The 15,507-nt window shown below is 36.9% G+C and overlaps 1 protein-coding gene across 1 annotated transcript in view; it reads right to left on the reverse strand.

Annotated features, from left to right (window-relative positions):
* Positions 1 to 15,507, reverse strand: part of LOC140729530 (synaptotagmin-7-like) — a 530,282-nt gene that overhangs the window by 129,336 nt on the left and 385,439 nt on the right. Inside the window, 2 exon segments of the mRNA XM_073049365.1 lie at positions 9,870 to 10,073; positions 10,531 to 10,662. Of these exon segments, the coding sequence (XP_072905466.1) occupies positions 9,870 to 10,073; positions 10,531 to 10,662 (336 nt within the window).

Below are 15,507 nucleotides of genomic sequence, written 5' to 3' on the forward strand. Positions count from 1 at the left end.
ATGTAAGCCTAAAATAATTAAATATTAAAAAGTTCATAGACTCATTACATCATTGCTCAAAGATCAACCAGAAAGAATCCAGTAAAATGTCGACTTTGATATCAATAATGGCTGATGAAATACCCAGTGCTGTAATGTCTTTATTCCCGAACATGAACTTGCTTTTAAATGGCTTAATGTAAATTCTGATTTTGAATGAGTAGTTTGCAAATTTGGCACAAAATTTGTGGAAAACTTCTTTCTTTTCATTTCTCACACAGCTCCCCAAGTGCCTAACAGCATCCTGACATGTGCAGAAGAAATTCTTTATATCTGCATTGTCATATATATCACTTTACATAAGGAGCAACAGTAACGCAGAGTCTACAAAGCTACAGCAAGTTACAGAGTATACTTAATCAAAAAGTGTTATAAGCCAGGTAAACACATAACAGTTGAGACTGGAAGATAAAGATTATTTCCGTTCCAATACATGGTTATAAAATTAAAAGAAATGTAAAGTCATATTTCTGTCGAAGCTGCAACTTAATGCATTACTTTCTTACTTCAAGGTGCCAATTATTGCTGAGCAAATTTAAATTTTGCATTTAAATATTATATTCACAAGCTTCCTTATAATATCCAAATCTTAAGCAGAAGTAAACTTCACTGCCCCACTCGTAAATCAACATTTCATCCATAGGATGCCCATACATCAGATTCTGGTTGGAAATTAGTGTGATAATCATCAAGCCAGGGTGAACATTGTTAGTTGCTGGTGCTGCTTAAAACAACACAGCTAGGAGAACCGATCACCAAATAGTACAGGTTGAGTACGCATTATCCAAAATACTTGGGCCCAGAACTATTTCAGATTTTGGAATATACAGTATGATGAGTTAGCCTGAGATCACCATCATTTCCAATTCTGAATTTACCTGCTACCAGTAAGCAGTCTTTGTCTTACACTTGTTCATCACACTTATGTACTTAACAGTAAAAAATATTACATGCCATCAGTATAATGAAAATATTATGTGTGCCGGATAACTAAAGCTGCACACCAGCATGGGGAGAATGGATACCTGAATCAGCTGTTGAACAACAACAAACAACGGCAGGCTTTCAGTCTCCACCTAAGATACCATGTTTTGATTAAGAGGTTACAGTACACTGTATTTGCACTGTATTTTACCTTATACTTTAAGTTTTATGTAAGGTATAAAAACAATCGGCATTGTAGACTTGTTCTGGTGTTAGATTTTCATCAGCAATGGTCTTCGCAAACTCGTCAACAGATTTCCCTTCTGCCTCGTCATCAGCAGATGCTTCATCTTTAAAATTTTTATAACCTTTAAAATTTAATGCCATATCTTTTCTTCAAGTTCTCCAACCAGCTTGTTGAATATTCTCAATTATCTTCAATTTTCAATTTGGTGTGATCTTGGCTTGTTTCATGATCAGATACTGTATGTGGCATTTATTTACTTTGACACAGAAAAATCCACTCTTTCAATGCATGATTGAGATCATTTATTGCTTTATGTAGAGTTTTTCTATTCTTCATTGACTTCTGCTGATTACATCTGTGAAGTCACTCTCCAAACTGTCTATAATGCACAGATACCTTCGCAATGCCTGGGAACCTTCCCAGTGCCTTGTTGGATTTTCCATTTGTCCTCAAAAAAACTCAGATTTCAGAGGTTTTTCAGATTTTGGAATTTTGGATAAGGGGTACTCAACCAGTTTTCAGATCGATCATGGGGATAAATGTGGCACAATTATGCACTTGCATTGGTTATAATATAGTAAATACCAAAGGATACAGACATTATATCGCAGGCATTCTATGTAAATGCAGCAATAAATATGTGAAATAGATAACACAGAAGCAGGAATTACTGTATCACAGACTTGTACCAGAATCACATAAATTCACACAAAACCTCTCTCTCTTTGGCCATCATTTTTCAGTGCAATAATTTATCAAATGCACCTCTTCATGGCTTAGTGCAGCTTGCAATTGTATGTGTGAATTTAAGACCTGAACACAATTGCGAACTACCTTTCTTGATATCAGGTCATTAAGAATATGAAAAAAACAAAAGCAGAAACAAGTCTTGAGACCATAAATTTTCAGGGAGGTAAATATACATAAACTAACATCTCAAATTAGCTATGAGTCCAGGCACTGTTTCAATCTGAAATAAAAACTCTATAAAAGGCTAAGGATTTCAAGTTAACACCTTACAGAATAATTTATTCTCTAACATCCTTGTCTATCCTATGGGATAGAACTTTGCATTTTTAAAGAATATAGTCACAATAAAAAAAATCTGTGCATGAAGACATCACCCGAGTTTCACTCCCTAGCACTTATATTTTGCTATGATACACAATAAGCTGGGAAGTACTTTGTGTCACCATTAAGTATTAGAAAAATTGAGAGAGATGTCCACAAAAATGACATTAATGATAATCTTTAAAAGGTTGCAAAACAAATAGCAAGTGAGAGGATCAGTTAAAATCTTCAAGGGAGAAAAGTCAAGGCAGCCTGAGACCACGATACCACTACCATTATCATGACAGAAGAGGGGTGTCAGCCAGAGAAACTGGAATAGAAGACTGGAGGAGGATGAAGAGAAAGAAACTGTCAAAGCTGTGGAGGTATTGCTGAGGAACAGTATGGATCTTGAATTAGCTGGTTTGCAAGATAGGAAGTGAATTGGGACCTTACAATCCATGAGAGAAGGCAAGCAGTTTGTAGAGGATGGAGCTGGTGGATGGACAGATAGAAAGAGCATTAAATTAAAAATAACAAAGGCACACGTCAGTACCTGTAAGTCTGAGCCAAGGTTGATTGTACCTCAAGTTACTGAGCTGGAAGGAAGCAATCTTGACTTGAAGTTCAGCTTAAGGTTGATCTAAGGCTTTCGAAGGTAAGTGACACAGGACATCAGTGTTGAGAGAAAGGCTACAGTATGTTTGGCATGCCAAGCATACCTTTATTTTTGCCAAATATTTTGATGAAAAGCATTCTAAATCCTTCATGACTTAACTGGACTGCTGGTGATCAAACCAATAATACAATAAGTAGCAGTCATAGAGAGACACAATCGCAATACACATAATCTCGTCTCACATATTATTGATGATGTTGTTGAAGGGCTAATTTGTCATATGAGGAGATAAGAGTTGAAAACAGAACTTGGGAAAATTCCTAAGAGACCACAGGAGAACAGGAGTGTGTGGATGCAAACATCTGCTATGTACCTTCTATGAGAAAAGATGCTATATATAGCAAACATATTACAAATTAGCAGAAACATTAGCACAAACACAACAATAGATTCTTATAGATAAACAACAGTGTTTTGAAAACATATAAACAAGACAAAACCACTTTGCAAAACCACATGAACAACTAGAAATATCAAATTGAATAGCAGATAGTATTGATGACTAATTTATAAGACAGAGCCGCGAAAGAAAGGAATATTTACTTTGGGCTGGACTGCACCGACTCTCTGGACAATCACCTTCCAGCTGCACCTTGAGCATCACAATGCTCCAGAATTTGGCACATGAGCAAACTTGGTGCAGATATACAAAAGGTGCTCATGATCAAAGTTGGGCTCATCTGATAATAATTTTAAGGAATTACTAACATTCACTGTAAAAGAGGACAGTGACTTTTTTGTAATTTTATTTTAAAGGATATTAATGTTTTCAGTTAACTTGTATTCTTTAAGTTTGCTTACATTTGATTCTGTGAATTGATTCTTTAATTTTCTCATTGACATTTGAGTGAATCCTCTTGCCTTTGCCCCAGCAACTGCTCTCAGTCCACTGTGCTCTGCAGCTAATGTGCAATGCATGGGATGCCTGAAAATATTGCAGAATTCTTAATAAAGAACTTTTGTTTGCATTTTAGTTGATTGAAATTATCATATATCCTTAACTTTAATTCTTCTGTCCTCCTGATTTACTTGGATGGCAGCCTTCCCTTGTTGTGATTAAACTCTATGGCATGAATATGTTTGCCCCCTTTCCATGTATGCTATGCGCAGAGTAAAAACAACGTCAGCCATCATCCCGTTGCTTCTTTGTGCTGTCAAAAAGTAACATAAGTTCTAAACATATATTTTCCTTCTGCCCAGTTGTTCCTGAAAGTTCAATGATGATCATGTCAGGCTAAAGAATTCAAAATTCTGCTTTTCACGAGTACAAAGGGAACTACAACTCTGAGAAACTGTAAGTGCAATGGCAACCAAGTGATTGTCCCTGACAGCACATTCATCATATTAATTTGGCTCTACAGCAATGAATACAAAACTGTCTGTAACATATTTGGGAGAAATAATGGAATCGGAATTTACTGGACCTGAAGACCGCAGTTCCAATGGAAATCACTGTAGCTATTGAATCTCATGGCTTGGATTTATATGCATGCACTGCCACTCTTGAAACACAGATAACACTGCAAGTGCCAATGCACTCCTGCTAGTTTTATGGGTTCCAAAGACAGAGCCTACTATTGTTTCCCAGAAATGATCAATCTAATGTGGGTTTAATTATTAATTATTATTGGTTTAATTACTTTACTCTATAGTCAGAAGCATCAAAATATGTTAAATTCCTTGGCAGTAAACTCTTCTACCTGATTCATCTTCTATCAGAACTTGTCAGTGGTAATCCAGTGTTTGGGCTTCTAACTATACCACCTGGGGCCTACATGCTAGTAATACCTCCCCGCTGAACTCAAAGTGTGAGGAAAGACTGTATTAAAATAGGTGGAAAGGTATGTTATGACGATAATATGGTGTTTCTCCAGTGGGATGCAGATAGACTGAAGTAGATAGACAGATTGCATAATTGGGAAAAACCCGGTAAGAAGTGTTCAATGTGAGGAAATGTGCAATCATGTAGTTTGGTTAGAGAAATCAAAACATGGATTGTTATCAAAATGGAGAGAAGATGAAAATGAATGAAGTTCGGAGGCATCTAGATGTTCTAGTGTATAAATTATGAAAACTTAGCAAAGTCCAATAGGTTAAGAGAGCAGATGACACATTGACCTTTTTTGAAAAGACGTTGGAATTTAAGGATGGGGAGGTTTTCTAACAGATGTATTGGGCGTTGATGAGGCCATACTTGTGTACAATTTTATTCCCCTTACCTAAAAAAAAATGACTAGAGTAACATGAACCAGTCCATAGGAGATTCACAAAGCTACTTCCTGGGATAAGAGAGTGGTTCCATTAAAAGTGGCCAATGGTTTTGGCCTACATTTTTTGGAGTTTAGAAGAACGAGAGAGTGACCTTATTCAAACATCTAAGATCCCAAGGGCTTGACAGGGTGTAGAGGTTGAGATGTTTCATCAGCAGTAGAATCATAAGCCACAGGACAGACTGCAAAATAAAGTGTCAGTCATTTAAAACTAAGGTATGTGAGAAATTTTCCTGAGAGTAGTGAAGTGTTGGAATTCCCATTAAAATAATCCAAATATTTAAAATGCTGTGAAACTGAGGCTTGTAGGAAATTGACACAGTAGAGGAATTGAGGACAATATAGATAATCTGTGATCATTTTGAACAGTCTGGTAGACTAATGGTGCTGGTGGCCTACTCCTGTTGCTATTTCTTGCATCCTTGTGATTGGCCTTCCACATCAGGACCTGCTGAGTACAGGCATGTCAGGAATGCGTGTGGAAACCAGATCAAATTCAATCTGGCCCAATAAAGAAAGGATGATATTTTCTCATTTTCCACATCACTAACGTCACTGACATCTGTGAAATCATCCTTATTGCACAAAAGTTAGCACTAAATAGTTTAACTTCTATTGTTAACTAACATTCGTCTCTTGAAAATATACCGATGTAAGCTATGGTTCTCACTGAGCCCAATGTCATCTGTAGGTGCAGAACTTAGTTTTTCTTTCATTTCATTTAAAATGAGATTCTGAACTGCTGCAGTGGTTAAAATATTGCATAACGGTATGCAAATGCAAAGTATTCTATGAGGTATAAATGACTAAATTCAAAACAAAACCTCAAGTTTATACAAATATAAAAATATTTAAATCCGTCACGAATACTACTGATTGTAGAACGGATGATGGAAGAACACGTGAAGCAGAGATTCAAACCATAGTACAGGTAACCCATTAATAATCTTAAAAAGGCCATGTTGTGTGGCAGTGGACACACACACATACTTGTTCACCCCACACCATTATGGAATCAGAGCTGTGCCTCTGAAAAGCTAGCAAATTTGAATTCCCTTCAATAACCTTTTTTGCAGAATTAAGCTACACATTAAGTTAAACCTAATCAACTAAATATGTAGTTTGAGTTGTCTGATAATGACAGTAGCACTCAGGTGCTGTCATACTAGATTTTTCAGGTTGTTTTTGCCTGCAGCAACTCTTACAAATGCATTATGCCTTTAGATGCTCAAATCATTATCAGCTTTGATATTAGTAAGGAATTTCAATAATTATATAGAAAACTTTTGAATTATTTGAATAATTTTGTTTAGTATTACTTTGAAGTTATTCCTCACCATGGTTACATCCCTATGAAAACATAGAGCAAGTGTTTGAACTCATGAAGCCCTCTCACTTATAATTAGAACTACCATGGACTCAAAAATCACACTCAGTCTTCTTTGGACAGTTCTAAGAATACACTCTCTGATCTAGTAAAAAATACAAAATGATTATTGACTCATGCTTTCATAATTCAACTAAGAGTTCCCTCCACAAACATTTTTCTTTAATTCAGCAGATGTGCCCTATGAAACAGTTGATATCAATCTATTAACTCTTTATATATTAATATCTCAAGACTCTCTAAGTATATTTAAATTTTAGCAGGCAGAATTTAATACCATTCTGCATTACTTTTGAGAAGATGCGAGGTAAGCATTCCAGACAAGTTGTTAGATTATTTTTCCAGTTCTGAAACAATGTGCTACAAAGTCAGGATGGTATGCAATTGGGTGGGACCTTGAAAGCCGTAGTGCTCTCATGTTTTTGTCTTCTTCTCATTCTAAGTGACAGAGGTGGTCAATATCATTCGAGTGGGAAATTTCCTGCAATGCATTTTGCAAATACTGACTGAAGCTACCATGCCCCAATAGAAGGAGTGCATCTTATTTATGGATTGTGCTTCTTGAGTGTCCTTGGAATCATACTCAACTAGGAAGATGCAATATATTCAATCACGTTACTGACATGGCTTGTAGAGAGCCGTAGGTAATTGTTTGAGTGTTACTCTGATCAATGCTGTCATGGACAACTCTGATGGATACACAGATGAGGGCAAGGCCAAGTAGATTTTTCCCTCGTGTTGGTTTTCTTACCAAATGCTGCAGGCCCAATGTGATTGCTGCGCCCTTCAGGACTTGACCAGCTCGCTCAGTGATGGTGTTGCTGAGATACACTTAGTGATGGAGACTGAAGTTCCTCCACCCATTCTGAGTTCTTGATAACCTCAGTATTTCTTCTAAGTGCTATGCAACACAGAAATTTATTATCACCCAAGGGAAGGAGTAATTATTAGACAATATATTGGAGGTTTGTGAGTCAGATGCACTTCAGATGTTAACTATTTAGAATGCAGTGGAAGGAGGTGGGAAAATCAAAAGGGCTTTGGATACCCTAGGTCTTGACCCAGGAAGGTATTTGATTTAGGTACAAGGGTGGCCCTCTCTAGCTAAACCTACTGTGGGCAGTTTCATTACAGAAATAAATTACATTGTATGGCATGTTTCTGGTAATTCATGCATTATTTATTATTATTTAGAGATACAGTGTGGAACAGGCCCTTCTGGCCCACTGAGCCTCACAGCCCAGCAACCCACCTATTTAACTCCAACCTAACCACATTGTGGAGCTGTTTTGTGTAGTATTAGCTTAGGAACGTTACATAAAATTAACTTGTGTAAAGAAGCATAGAGATACATTTTAAGGATATATAGAGAGAGAGAGACAGCTATCCAAAAAAATGGCAGAAGGGGAAAGCTAGGGGTAAGTGGAAGGGGTAAGGCATGGCTTCACAGAGACAGTGGGGCTGACACCACCTCCCAAAAGTCTGTTGGTGCGAAGGCAAATCTCTTGTCTGAGCCAAGTGCTAGACAGCTACTTAGAATGCAAATCAAGGAGCCATGCATTATATTAGATGCTGTTTAAGATTATCTTGTCAAAAGGGGTCTTCTGCTCTCTCAAACATTAACTGGTGGTCATATGAAATACTGATTTCACCTACACTTGTCTGTGCAAGACAACCAGGGTCATTCCTCCAGACACTGTTAAAATAGACCAGTCCTGATCTCTATCGTACCTGAATTCTTAACCCCTTCTAGCCTGTACACTGATGTGCATACACACCCACACCATTGCATTCTAAAGGAGTATGAAGTTTGGCAATTTGGCACCATTGAACCATTGATGTTACAAGCCTGCCAAAATATGCAGGCTCAGAAGAGTAACCTGCATGATGTGTTTATTAGGCATATGCCACTATTGTTATATTTTACACATCTGGCCCCAGGCTCTTTGAGGCTACTGCTCTTATGAAAAACTACGAAAAAAATTGCTAAAATTCAAAAATGAAACTTCTGCGCAGTATAAAGATTAATAATTAATATCAAGGGAGTATTTGCCTCCCTAGTGAGATTGGTCTTTGTGTAAATTCTCTGACACGCAGATTCAGAGATATGCAACAATGACAAACATATGCTCCAAATTCTGCCTGACACACAATTCTTTCTCAGGTTACCCAAAAACAGATAAAGAAAAACTGGACATATTTTCCCTATTTTACCACCAGAGAAGAAAAGGACATCAGAAGTAAATAATCCCTGAATGGCCTTCTTCATAAGTTAATTAAAAATTATGGTTCTTTTAGCTACAGATACCAGCCATTGTTGAGGTGCAAGCTATTGAGAATATGCGATTACAATGAAATTCTGTAGCAATTGCAAGGATACATCCATGCAAAAAAGGTACATCTCACATGCATAACCTACTTTTACTTTCTTAAAATATCTCTTCCTAGAATTGCTTTAACTTAGTCCAAGCCATTGTTTTTTCTGCTTGGGTCTGCACCTGATTCTGGAACAAGATCAGACAAAATCCATTGAATTTTCCTGAACTTCTAATTGAGAAGAGATCTTGTTGCTTTAATATATCCCACGTCGCAGATTGCTTTGATCAAATTTTCTGTTTCCCGCACGGGGTCCCTTACAAAATCAAGGACCTCGTTTTGAATAAGTCAATACGCAGTACACTGAAGAGCCCTTCTCACTGAGCCTACATCAACAACATAGTAAACACAAGTGTTGATCATTTAGCGGTCATAGTTCTATTGATAGCAAAGCCAGTGAACAAATGCCACCAGGAAAGGAATACTGCCCTGCCAGCTGGATGCCAGACTTCATGTTTGTCAACGTATGACAACCTGGTCACAAAGGACAAATCATTCTCAACATATTGCTATTGGGAAAAGAACATATGTCTCCTACAAAGCAACTCCAGTAAGTCACAGGGAGAAAGCTGGCCCATGAAACTGCAATGAACATCCATCATTTATTAGATCCACAGCATGCTAAATAAAGTGTTAGTGAGACTTTCAATGGTATTGTGGGCATGAAAAGGCAAATTATGGTGATGGCAAGTGGATGGATACAATTACAAAGCATATGTATTCTTAAAACCCATGCATGTGCAAGTGTAATGGACAAATTATAGGATCCAGTGGTGCTGGGCAGTCATGTTGTGAAGACACTTATTAATTTCCTGCAAAAATTATTTCATTATTGAAAGACTGATTTCTTTGGCTGTCACGGTCTCAGTAATTATGTAACTACTCATTTAAACTCACTTAGCTTGGTTGAGCTTGCCCGATGCTAGGAGAGTCTGGACTGTGTGCCAGCGCCCACCTTTCCCAACCTTCCCATTGGCAGCTTCACCCCGATTACTGATGGAAGATCCGCTGCTCTTCATGCTGTTGCTGCGGGTTTGCTTCTCGGCCGTGCGTGTTTCTTTTTCAGCTACTGGAGCTTTGTTACCGGACATGAGAGAGCCACTATTACGGACAGGAAGCAGAGTGGACAGAGAGTGAGTCAGCCCTGATTGAAGATTGGAGTAAAGCAGATCTGCCGCTAAAGCACATCAGTGCACACCTACGCAGCCCTTTCTTCCAAAGCTCAAAAAAAAAACAGAAGGGGATTAAGCAGCCAGAGAAATTCTATCAACAGCATCAAGACAGCATTCTTAAAAATGTTAGTTCTATCACACAGTGTAACGGAAACCTCAACGAGCAACCCTCTGCTATCCCACATTTGAAAGATAGATCAGATGAGTTGTGAACTTCAAGCAAGGCACATGATCAGGAGGGTTGTTCGTCTCCATGGGGTCAAGTTATCCATGGGGTTGCAAAGGGTTTGGGAATGGGCGTGAGTGGGTGATTGGGTGGATAGGTAAAAGACAGAGGAAGGAAGCTTTACATACTATAGAAAACCAAACCATTGAAAGAAACTCACTTGAGTGAAAGACGTGGGTCACCATAAGGTGCATAAGGCGAAATGTTTAGAATGAACTCCTTTGGAGGGTAGGAACTCCATTTCTTTTGTACAGTGCTGTCATTGTTATTCCAAAAGTCTTTGTCAAGATCACTAGAACAGCAAAGAGAGAAAAGAAGGAAAACACAACAGAAGCTGAAATATGAAAAAATATGTTTGTTAAAGATGGATTTTATTACTGTGGCTGAATACTTGGTCAGGTGGTGAGCAAATTCCCTGGCAGAGGAAACAGCATTTAACAACTGAGTTCGACATGAGTCAACAGTTTAAATGTTCATGCCCAAATCTTTGGCGAAAATTGGAATTTTTTTGTGTGAGATTTGTCTTAAAAAGAAAACACGTTTGTTAGCCCAAAGACTTCAGGAAAAGTACATTTTGCTAAGCAGAAGGTATACTGCAGGGAGCAAAGTAGCTGAATTGTTAGTCAGAAACAACAGAAAATGGCATCTCCAAGAATTTCCTTTTCACAAAGTTCCTAGTAACCAAGTGAAAGCCATACCTGACTGAGGTCATGATAGGTCTGCAATGCTTTGAATACATTATGTACTCAAAATCCTAAATCCTACTACATGGTGTTTCTACTTCCTTCAGGCAAAGGTAAAGTGTAGAGGAAGCATTCATCCAAATGAGTTTACACAAAGCATGATGACACTCAGCTTGTTTACCAGGTCTGAAGACCCTTCCATTCTCATTCAATATCAAATATCAAAAACAGGAGATTTTATAATGGCAAGTACTGGAGTCCCCTTCTCTCGCAATATTTCCAGCACACAAAACTTCATCATGTGATAGAAATTCTTGACCTAAATCCTTCACAAGTTTGTGAACAAAAGATGGGTAAAGAATAGGATACAGAAGGCCACAGACCATCTGCTAGTAAATGGGATTAGTTCTGATGGGCACTTGATGCTTGGGAAGGATTCAGTTGGCCAAAGGACAGCCACTATGCTGTATTACTCCATGACACAGAGGTTCACTTAGAAATGGAGAAAGCAATTTTATACTTAAGAATGAAGGAATGACTAAACTTCTTCATTTGCTTTTACTTTTTAAGAATTGAAAATGAAAATGAGAGTCTTGGTGCATGATGGTCAGTGTTTGCAGGTGGGCGAAAGGGCCTGTTTCTGTGCAGTATCTCCTTATAACAATATGAAACATCTGTAGAAGTTGTGGAAGATCATCACTGAAGGTAACTATTAAAAAAAAACTGTTTGAAATGACAAATCAAAACATGGAGAAATCAACAAAAGAAATATATCATATAAGACAGGAGATGGGGCAGCAGAGGTACTATTCATAATTTTTCAAATCTTAATGGAAGAATGATTTGTTTCCTAAAGAAAGAAGAATGTGTTCAGTAGGGAAACTGTAGAAAAGCTAGTTTTAACTGCATTATGGGCAGACTTTGAAGTTGAAATTTTCTTTTGCCTCACATGGGAACATCAAGAAATGAGAATCATTAGCACATTTGAATTGCACACATGGCTACTGAATTTGTTCATGACAAATATTGATGGAAACCACTTCCACCTCTCTCTTTTAAACCACCTGGGGCTATAAAAATCTTCAAGTTAGTAAGCATCTTCCCTTTCTTTAGGATATTCAAAAGCATATCATAGAAATGAACTACTTTAACTTAGATAACAGATTGGTTAATAAATGAAATGGAGTTTTGAAATGTCAGATCGATTGAAACAAACAGTGAGCCTGAATAAAATCATAATTGAGGAACACAACACAATTTAGGCAAATCAAAAGAGAATGATATCATGTAAATGAGAAGCCAGTGGTCCTCATTTGAACATCCCATATAAATGGAAAATTAGATCATATGAATAACTTGGTAAGAAATTTATGGGGATGGTTAGATCATAGGAAGCAATAGTAAGCAACAATAAAAGTAAGATTTTTTTGATGTTGCAAGATGAGAACAGGAATGGGTTCAAGATTCAAGATTGTTTAGTATAATTTCTAGTACACAAGTGTAAAGGAGACTGAAACTGTTACTCTGGATCCAATGCAGCAGAAAAAAAAACACAATAAGATAAAGAACACAAAGTAATAAAAAAGCACAATAAATATAAATACATACGATAGCTCTTATACATAGATTGATTTTGTGTCCATAAAGTGATGTCAATAAAGGGGTGAACTGCCAATAAATACAAAAGAAATAATATTAAAATTTGATAACAGAAATGAATTTGGAAATGAGGAACAATGCAGGACACTAAGACCGCTTTGTAGAGTGAATACACAGAAAGCAGATGTGGATTGGCTTGAGCAAGTGGGTTAGCTATAATGACCACATGAGATTTCCTCAGGATTTAATGCCCATTGTCATAATACGTATCACCAAGAGATCTTTACCCTATCAGGAAAATCTTTATAATCAATTTTAGAAAATTTTGCTTGATTTTCTCAACAAAGTTGGCAATTTATTTTCACTGGGAGAACATACCTTATTGCAGCAACAGACAATCCCTGTTCTCAAACCAGATGGCCAACCCATCTCTGGAAAATAATGGCAAATTTAATGCTAGCATCTATTCTTTGGAACATCACCTTTGGTAAAGACTGTCAAGATCTTGGAAGTGTGCTCAAGAGATAAATGGGGGATGAAAAATTTAGTGGGTGTTGTTCCAAAAGTTTATAATAGAAAGTAAGGAAACATAAAGTAAGGAAAGGCTATCGGACTGATAGCTAAAATAATTTAAAAAGAGAACCGAATGTTAATGGAAGTACCTTTAAAAATTAATAACAAATGCAGAAAATGCTGGAATCACCTTTCCCCTTTCCCAGTGTCGACAAAGCATTCCAGACACGAAATGTTAATTGTTTCTCTTTCTACAGGTGCTGCTTCACCTGCTGAGAGTTTGCAAGATCTTCTGTTTTAGCTCAGATTTCTAACATCTGTGGCTTCTTTACACTTTGAAAATGTGATTAAGAATATATCACCTGACAGCATTTGGAAATACTTTCAGAAACAGTAACTTTCAAAAAGAGAATAAAGAATGCATAGATACTTGAAAACGATCTGTGTTTTAAAGAAGAGACAAAGGGGAATGAGTAGGGAATTGGAATTGGGATTAATTGACGTCCTCTACTAAATGGGCAGCTGGGGAATCACTTCTGTGCTATATAATTTTATGATTACCACTATTAATCTGTACATCTGAACTCATTAATGATCAAATAGAGACTTAGCATTTAGAGATCTTCGTAGCCTCTCAGGAAGAGATTTTGGTCCTCCTCGGCATGAGAGAACATCTCAGCCCGAAACGCTGGCTGTTTACTCTTTTCCATTGATGCTGCCTGGCTTGCTGAGTTCCTCCAGCATTTCATATGTGTTGCTTTGGCTCCTCCTCTGGTCAATTTATAGTCATGACTTAGATCCTAAAGCAAACATATGGTCAAAAATGTCCCCCAAAGCTTTTGAAATGGGAAGCTGCTGAATCCTCACTCTCAAAATGTTTGTGTTCAGCTTTTTAGCTAAAATGTGAGACACAAACTAAGAATTCATTGAAAGGTCAAACACTGCTGAAGAGGAGAGGTGATATGAAAGAATATGAGAAATTATGAACATTTTTTAAAAGTTAAAATTGAATACAAACAAAAAAAATGGATGGTTGTGTCAATCTTCCATGGGATTAAGTTGTGGACCAGCACAGACCCAGCATTAAGTCACGAAATGGGGCCACTAAAGGACTCACACAACAAATGGGAGTCAAATGACACAAAATACTGTATATAGTTACTTTGTCCTACTATTTACTAGGAATCCAACATTCCCTAACACTTTCAAAGGAAATATTATAAAACATGAAGATCTGAAAGGAGATTGATAAACCAATCCACTAGTTGGATGTTGCACATATTGCAAAGATATCAGAACCATTATTAACATAGCTAAAGAAAATATCCAAGGACATTTTTATAAGTAATTAGTGTACAATTAATGACATTCCTTCTTTTAAGAACAGATAGGATCCATCCAGGAATACTGATCTAATTATCATGGCTTGGAGGAAATATAATCAAATTCTTTGTCAAAATTCTCTTCCAGTAGCATCCAGAAGACAAAAATATATCTACATGTAGATAGCATTGATTGCAAGAAGTCTGCTTGCTAAAAAAGGAAATATCTGAAGAATATTATGAAAATAGTAGAAAGGCAATGGATGAGGTGAAATGTACTTGCCGGAATGAATGCAAAATTGAAAAATGAAACTTCTCAAACTGGTTACACAGGCTAGGGTGCCTTTCTTAAGAGAGAGGATTGATTTGTGCATTGCACTAGATTTATTTTTTAATACTTATTGTGTTAATTCATTTGAGTTCAGTGCATATCGGAATAGTTGTTGACCAAATGCTGCAACTATTTGTTGTCGGCATTGTGCTCTCCCTTGAATCACAAAACGTTACAATGCTAGGGACAAGGATAGGTCTTCTATGTTTATATCCAACACTGAAAAGGGTAAGAAATGTGGTATTTCTGATATGTTCAAATTTAATATTTCTAATATCTTGCTATCTTTAAAAAAATTATTACTGGTTCACTTCCCTCCCCCCAATATTTCTATCATGCTAATTCATTTTCTAACAATTGCCTATATTATACCCTCTCTTTTCTTTTGGCTCTCTTCAATCCAACTCCATATCAAATAGAGAAAATATCCTAATTTACCTGATCAAAAGACCTCATGAGTTTGAAAACTAATGGAACATTAGAATATAGAATTAAGGCTAATCAATATTACACAAATGACAGCATAGTGTCACTGCATACTGTACTGATCTGCAGTCTGATTTGTAGTTCCTTTAAAACTGGGCGGAATAACCACTTACAACAATGCATCATGCATAAAAGTAAAATTAATCTGCATTTTAACATTCTAACATTAACACACATTTCCTAGCAGTGGGAGACAATCCAAT

The sequence above is a fragment of the Hemitrygon akajei genome, chromosome 6 (assembly GCF_048418815.1).
Source record: "Hemitrygon akajei chromosome 6, sHemAka1.3, whole genome shotgun sequence".
Taxonomy (NCBI): domain Eukaryota; kingdom Metazoa; phylum Chordata; class Chondrichthyes; order Myliobatiformes; family Dasyatidae; genus Hemitrygon; species Hemitrygon akajei.